Consider the following 7,802-nt stretch of genomic DNA (forward strand, 5'->3'; position numbering starts at 1 on the left):
AGTCTCTGGAAACAGCTGTTCCAGGTCCTGCTGGCTGGAGACAAGTTTTGACTTTGCTGTGCCCCCCCCCCCCCCACACCTAGGGACCTGCTAGGAAGGATGTAATTACATCCTTCTTTCTAGGAGATGCCCCTGAAGTCTGGATCCAAAGGCTTCCTTAGGTGGCTAGACCTGCAACTGGGGGGACTATGGGGGGCCCGTGGGACCTTGAGTCAGCTGAGTGAGCGGCTGCCTTCTCTGCACCTGCATGGCCAGACATCACGTACTAGCTGGAGGAAACTCAGCCATGGTTAGGGGTGGAGGGAGGGAGGGAGGAGGAAGGGCCCTCCCTGCTGGCTCCCCTCCCCCCTGGACTCCCCCTCCCTTTCTAGGCCAGGGGATATAAGCCCCGAAAGAAGGGACAGTGCTGACAGAGGCCTCAGTCCGACCTGCAGGGACCCAGCCCTCCACACTGCCCTGCCTTCCACCTCCTGCTCATCTTCCTTCGGGAGCTGTCCACTGTGAGTGACTGAGGACTTGGGAATGGTCTGATACGGTGCTATTTTGTGGGGGAAACTGAGGCTGGCATTTGTGGGGAAACTGGGGCTGAGGAGCAGGGAGGTGGAGAGGAAGGGGGCCACTAGAGGTGGGAAGAAATCCAGGAGCATGGTGGTCAAGGTAATCTTCAACTATCCCTTTGGGCTGGAGTGGAAGTGGGAAGGCTGGGAATGGAGGCTATGGACTCTCTGACAGATGAAGAAACTGAGGCCAGAGATGGGGCCCCATCTGGTGCCCCAGAATGTACGGCGAGGCTGTGGCAGGTGGGGTTACCAGCCCCAGAAAGGCCATGGCAGCCTGAACCCAATTTGAGCGGCTGGCAACCGCAGGCGCCCACTGTGGAGGGTGGAGACTCAGGATGACCCCGCTCCCCCGTCCCCTTCCTAGATGGTGACAGTGCGCAGGCCGTGGTCTGCCAGGGCCACAGTGCTGCTGGCCCTGCTCGCCTGCTTGGGGGCGCTGGTCGAAGCCTACCCCGCCAAACCCGAAGCTCCTGGCGAAGACGCCTCCCCCGAGGAACTGAACCGCTACTACGCCTCCCTGCGCCACTACCTCAACCTGGTCACCCGGCAGCGGTGAGCTGAGCGCATGCGCCCCAGGGGTGGTGGTGGAGGGAACCCTGCGCCTGGCTGGGGCCCCGCCCACTAATTCTGTTATCTAACCACGCCCATTTGGCCCCGCCCCCAGGTATGGGAAACGCGAAAGCCTGGATGCTCCCATCTCCAGACTGCTCTCCAGCGACCACGAGGCCCATCCTGCCAGGGCGCTCCCCTTCATTCCCCGCGACTGAGCACACATGCTGGGCCCTGGAGGGGCCTGGCTCACGGAACCCCGCCCTGGCGCCTTCACTCACCACTTCTCCCAGCTTCGTCTCCCCAAATCGAATTCTTTCCTGTTCTTCGAGCAGGCCAGAAGGTGCTTACCCGTGGTAAAGAACCCCTGAGCCTTCTGAGAGATGTGCGAACCACACAGATCATTGGTGTATCTGGTTCAGGATGGAGACCCTATTTCTGCGTGCCCTGCACTCCTCGCCCCAGGACTGGAGGGATGTGTGGTGATCCTCCCTGACCCTCAATAAAGAGCAAATTTCACAAAGCACAATGTGTGCATTTGTATTTCCTTTCCCTTCTCCTGCGTGGCGGTTTCAGCAGAGCCAGAGAAATAACAAAAGGTGCCCAGTACTAGGTGGGGCCTGGGAGAGGGGCTCCCTCTGCTCATAGCCTGGAGCTGGACAGCACCCCAACAAGACACTGGACAAAGGACCCAATGGTGGGAACTCTAGGCCTTGGGTGTGGGGGGGTGGTGGTAGATGAAAGTTAGTGAAAGGTCAGGAAGGGAGCTAGCTAGGGCAGTCTCAGAGGGTAGCTGGGGATGGAGCTGCCCAGCTCTGCCAAGATAAAGACAAGAAAATGGCAAAGGGAGGCTCCCTGAGAAGCTTAACAGCCGGAGGTTAAGGTGGGGTGGGGTGGTGGAGAAAGAGCCACTGGGGGGGGGGGGGAGGGGGGGAGGTGGCAAAGGAGGCAGATGATATCTCAGGTCCCCTATCCCCTGAGTGAGAGGGGCAATAGGGGCATCAAAGCCCTCTGTGCCTCAGCAAGGGTGTCCCCACCTTGATCGAATCACACTTATTGCATTGGTTACTAACTGTGCCTTTCTGGTGACAAGGCCATAGGGACACCCTCCAGTGTTTCCCCCTCCTGCTCCCTCCCACTACACACTGAGGTCTAAAGTTGCAGTAGGGCCCCAGCGTTGCCGCCTGTAATCCTAACTACTCACGAGGCTCAGATCTGAGGATTGTGGTTCAAAGCCAGCCAAGGAAGGAAAATCTGTGACATTCTGATCTCCAACTTCTCCAACATTCTTATCACCAACAAAAGCCAGAAGTGGTGCTGTAGCTCAAGTGGTAGAACAGTAGCCTTGAGCATAAAAGCTCAAAGATGGAGCCCAGGCCCTGAGTTCAAGTCCCAGGACTGACACCAAAACAAACAAACAAGCTTATGGTTGTTTACACTGGGCTCCAACCTGAATCCTCTGAGACTCTTCCTTCTCAGATCAACTCTTTTAGGAAGGTGGGGGTCTTGCAGGACAGTTTACAGCTAAATGACCCTGGAAGGAGAGAGGACTATAGAGCTGGCAGTGTCATAGGTGCCAGGGAGGCCCCTGCTTGGACATTATTTATGCTAGAGACCTCCAGGTGTGTCCCATTCATCCTTCCCCCCCCACCCCAGTGTTCCCTTCAGCCTTCCTTCAGATAGAGCACAGGGGGTAGGTGGGTAGGTGGAGGGCTTGGTTTAGGTCACTGCCTGTGTGGAGTCTGATGCTCTGTGTTAGGCCACATGTGCTTCTATCCCTCCCCCCCACCCAGTCCTTTCCTTCTATTTAGCCTTAAAACATCTTTTGGGATAAGGGGCAGCTCCCGGAAGCCATTCCTTGGAGGGTGAAATTAGTCTCTCTTTTGCTTTTTCCACTTTCCACCACATTTTGCTTCTGGTTCCTTCCTCAGCAGCAGGAAGGAGTTGAGAGCATGTTGGGTGTGGAGAGGTGACCTCTTTCCCTTTGCACCATCATCAATCTTCATTTGCCCTGGGGGCCCAGGTGTTTCTGGGGTGTCCCACTCACAGTCTTTTTTTTTTTTTCCACTTACAGCCTTATTACCATTACTTGTTGGTTCCGAGGTTTAAACTCGGGGCCTGGGCATTGTCTCTGAGCTTTTTTTTTTTGTCGGTCGTGGGGCTTGAACTCTGGGCCTGGGCGCTGTCCCTCAGCTCTTCAGCTCAAGGCGAGCGCTCTACCTTGAGCTACAGCGCCACTTCCGGTTTTCTGGTGGTTTACTGGAGATAGGAGTCTCACGGTCTCTCCTGCCCCGGCTGGCTTTGAACTGCAATCCTCAGATCTCAGCCTCCGGAGTAACTAGGATTACAGGCGTGAGCCACCAGCGCCCGGCTAGCTTTTCTTTTTTTTGTTGGTTGTGAGGCTTGAACTCTGGACCTGGGCGCTGTCCCTCAGCTCTTCAGCTCAAGGCTAGTGTTCTACCACTTGAGCCACAGCACCACTTCTGGCTTTTTCTGTTTATGTGGTGCTGAGGAATCGAACCCAGGGCCTCATGCATGTGAGGCAAGCACTCTACCATTGAGCCACCTTCCCAGTCTTTGTTTGAGGCTAGTGCTCTACCAGTGGAGCCACAACTCTACTTTCAGTTTTTTGCTGGTTAATTGGAGAGAAGAGTCTCACAGACTTTCCTACTCAGGCTGGCTTCAAACTTTCATCCTCAGATCTCAGCTTCCTGTGTAGCTGAGATTACAGGCAGAAGCCACCAGCATCCAGCCCTGTCTCATTATTATAGCGCTTGCTCTATCCCAGCACTGGCAAGAACCCCCTTTCCTGTCTACAGGCCATGGGGTTGGGCAGGGCACTGGCAAAGCGGTTTACCTTTGTGACGTGACAGAAGTATAAAAATGGCTCTCGCACTTGAGCAAATCCCCAGGTTCACAGATTGTGTGGTCGAATTGGGTCCTGAAATGGCCAGTGGCCAGAGCAGGTTACAGCAGGTTCTAAACCTGTGCCAGGCCAATCCCTTTCAACCAGGCCTGGGGCCTGGCACCCCCTAGTGGCAGCTGCAGCCTTTACCTGCCAAAACGCAGGCTGCTTGGCCTGAATGCCAGCCAACAGCAAACCACCCCTGTTTTGTACCATAGAAAACTCAGGCCCAGAGAAGTGCCCAGATGTACTGAGACTTAACAAATTGATGTGATGAGCCCACATCAATTGAACATAGACATTTAACATAGAGTGGCTAAAGGAATTGTGTTCCCAAGTCTACACAGCTAGCCAATGGCAGAGATAGCATCTGGGCCGGGGCCTATCGGAACCCTGAGCCCACCATTCCAGATTCAGAGGTATCAGGGATGGCCTGTCCCCTCCACTCCCCAAATGCTTCCCCTCCCCCACCCACACAGATGCTTCCAGATGTGAGACAGAGATCCTGTGCTGCCTACTCAAGCATCAAGGTGGACACAGCCAATGACAGCCCCTTCCTGCGCTGGGGAAGGGTCTGGGGCTAGGTAGGCATGTTGAAAAGGAAGCCTTAGAAGCTTCTGCTGGGGGATGGACAGGGTGAGTGGGGTGGGAATCCCACGTAGACATGAGCCATGGGGGGGGGTTATTGAGCAAGGGTTTCTATCCTCCTTGTACCTCAGCTAAGAGCTAAGTGCCTCTCAGCACAGCTAAGAGGCAGGCAATGAAAGCAGTGTGTTGAAGTGTAAGTTTTGGGATAAGGTTTTATTTCAAACTTAGCTATTCCATGGGCAGGCTGTGTGGCCTGGAGTCAGATTCTTCACATCTCAGAGCAGATTTCAGTTTCTGAGTCAGTGAAATGGGTTGTTGTGGGGATCCATCGAGGTGACACTGAACTGACAGCACTTTGGACGGTCTGAGACTCCACAGATGATGCTGGATTTTGGCACACTCTGGGAATGGGGCTCCAGATTGGGAGACAAAATGCTACCAGAAGTGAGCACCTCATAGTGAACCCCTCATGCTCTTACTCTGCACGCTTCATGCTCATCAAATGGGTTTCTCCATGCTGCTTGGGTCGCCACTCTTCACTGGTCTAATCCAAGGTCCCTTTCTTGTCACTTGTTCTAGTTGCATCCAGGAAAGGCCAGAGCCTCCATCCTTCATCCCTGGAGTCCTGGAGCAGCTGCCTCAACTTTGTGCCCTAAGGGAGTCTGGTTGGTGACTTGGGCTGAACTTGAGGAGGCAGGAGGGGCTGTATAGGGCTAGAACCAGAACCTTTAGGTTATTCTGAAGTCCAAGAATCTTGTCCTTCATGAGCCAAACTGGTTCTGGTGCCCAGAGGAGGACAGGGACTCATGGAAGACTTTTATTGTGCCCCAATCTTGTTCATTCTGCTGTTAATCTGGCACGGTGAACACTGCCCGGCCCCCTTCTGTCCTTGGCCCCAGTGCTGGTGTTGTGGGCACCAGGGAGACAGTGAGGCGGGCAGGGGCTGGGGAGTGAGAGAGGCTGACAGGAGGCGGGGACTCTGGGGGGGGGCTGGCTGAGGATTATAAAGGGGCCCTGCTGAGGACAGGGAGACCCATCTGGCCGACAGTAAGTGCCCGCCTGGCCCAATACCCACTCACTCAGGACTCAGGGTGAGTGCTCAGCCTGCCCGGGACTTGGGGGCCTCCTGGGGCTGTGGTAGAAGTTTGTGCTTGGCAGAGTTGGGAACCTTTGAGAGCCCCAAGGCCCTTCTTCTGTCTTACTCTGCATCTGGGCAAAGTGGACGGAGGAGAACTAGACCCACATGGCCACAGATTTCTGTCTTTGACTTCACAAATCCATCCCATGTCCTCTACCCTGTGGGTGGTGGTAGGTGCTGGTGATCCCTTGTTTTGCCTCTTACCCCCAGGCTGGGTTTGGAGAAATGGATGACAATTAGGGGCTGGGCGGGAGGAGCAGGTCCTTCTTCCTGGCAAAGGAACATCTGCAAATGTCCCCTCGCTCCTCAGATGGCTGCTGCATGTCACTGTCTTTCCCTGCTATTCCTGTCCACCTGTGTGGCTCTGTTGCTGCAGCCACTTCTTGGTGCCTGGGGAGCCCCCCTGGAGCCTGTGTACCCAGGTGACAATGCTACACCAGAGCAGATGGCCCAGTATGCAACTGACCTTCGCAGATACATCAACATGCTGACCAGGCCTAGGTATGTGCGAGAGGGAGAGAAATCCCAGCCTCTGAGTCCGGGAACTCACAATATGTGATCATGACTCCATTCTTAGCTCTAGTTCCTTCCTTCCAGACCTGCTCTTAGGAAAGCAGTGTGTGTGTGTGTGTGTGTGTGTGTGTGTGTGTGTGTGTGTGTGTTGCTACTGGGGTTTGAATTCAGGGCCTTGAGCTCTCCTTCAGTTTTCTAATTCATGGCTGGTGCTCTACCCTTTGAGCCACAGCTCCAGTTGGAATTTTGCTGGCTAATTGGAGATGGAGCCCAGTGGATTTATTTTTTGGTTAAGTTGGCCTTGAATCTGCATTTTCCAGATCTCAGTGATTACAGGTGTGAGTCATCATGGCTCTGGAGAGTCTCTTTGAGTGGCCTGGGCCTGTGTGCCTCAGGCAGTATGGGGCATAAGGCGAGGTATGAGGCAGGTGAGCTGCATCTGAGCACAATGCTTGCCCTGGCTGCCTCTTCTCTCTAGGTATGGGAAAAGACAAAAGGAGGACATGCTGGACGAGGGGGGTTGGGATGCCTCCCAGACAGCTGCCCCCAGGTAAGTTTCAGCTCCCAGGGCTGAAATGGGAGTGTGGGAGAGAGAACAGGGGACCAGGGCAGTTTTCCTAAAGGGTCGAAGATGGCCCAGCATACTGTCAGTTTACATGTCTCCTCACAGGGGGCTCAGCCCGATGGATTTGTAGCATCTCTCCCTGTCTCCTGTGATTCCGTGGCAGTGAAAAGTCAGCTCTCTACTTGGTACTCTTGGTTTATAACCAAAGCATGCTCCCTGATCCTACATGTGCTAAATAAAGCAAATCAAAATTATGGCCCCTCGCTGTGTCTGTGGGGGTAGAAGGGCAAGGGTACAGGAAATGGGGAGGGGAAGCAAAGTGGAAAAGGGCTACTATAAATGACCCAGAATGTCTGTAGGGGTATCTGAGTCACCTGATTCATCAGCTTCACTTCATAGAGGGCAAACCACGGTCCCCAGGGAGGCAGGGACACCTCCAAGCTCAGTGAGCCACTCGTCAGTGCTGTGGTAGCCTCTCTAGGTCTTTCTGATCAGTGGTCTGATGCCCAAATGTAGCCAGCAATGCTTTCCTATGTCTGGGCAGTAAAAAACTCATTATACTGAAGTGCCCTTGGCATTGGAGTCAAGGACAACAGCCAGGGATGGCTCTGGCACTTAGGCCCAGGATGATCTAAGAGCTGTTCTCTAGAAATTTTGTAGAGAGTGGGCTGTCCTGACAGGTAGGGAACTCCAGGATGTATGTAAGCAGATCTGAAGGGATGTGGCCTTGAATTCCAGTCACCTTTGGGAGTCAAGTCTATGGATCCCACACTGCAGCTCTGGGGGTGGAGGGATGAGATCTAAGATCCAACCCCCAGGAACCCCAGTGGGCCTTTGTGGCCTCTCCACCCATGCCCTTCTCAGGCGCCCTGAATAGATGGGGATGGGATGGGGTGGGTGTTGTGGCAGTGAGTGAGTCTCTCTGTTCTCTTTCTTGTGGATAAAGAACAGTCATGGAGGCAGAGGGAAGTGAGCGACAGGCCT

General features: G+C 54.4%; 2 protein-coding genes across 2 annotated transcripts; both read left to right on the forward strand.

Annotated features, from left to right (window-relative positions):
• Nucleotides 1-439: 439 nt before the first annotated feature.
• Nucleotides 440-1,523, forward strand: Pyy (peptide YY). The gene is made up of 3 exons (XM_013031987.1): nt 440-500; nt 925-1,112; nt 1,225-1,523. The coding sequence occupies exons 2-3, from the start codon at nt 925-927 to the stop codon at nt 1,325-1,327; spliced, it is 291 nt and encodes a 96-aa protein (XP_012887441.1). The 5' UTR covers nt 440-500; the 3' UTR covers nt 1,328-1,523.
• A 4,527-nt stretch (nt 1,524-6,050) lies between these two features.
• On the forward strand, nt 6,051-6,948 carry Ppy (pancreatic polypeptide). Its single transcript, XM_013031941.1, has 3 exons — nt 6,051-6,241; nt 6,732-6,803; nt 6,924-6,948. The coding sequence occupies exons 1-3, from the start codon at nt 6,051-6,053 to the stop codon at nt 6,946-6,948; spliced, it is 288 nt and encodes a 95-aa protein (XP_012887395.1).
• The last annotated feature ends 854 nt before the right edge of the window (nt 6,949-7,802 follow it).

Source organism: Dipodomys ordii, unplaced genomic scaffold, assembly GCF_000151885.1.
Source record: "Dipodomys ordii isolate 6190 unplaced genomic scaffold, Dord_2.0 Scaffold147, whole genome shotgun sequence".
Taxonomy (NCBI): domain Eukaryota; kingdom Metazoa; phylum Chordata; class Mammalia; order Rodentia; family Heteromyidae; genus Dipodomys; species Dipodomys ordii.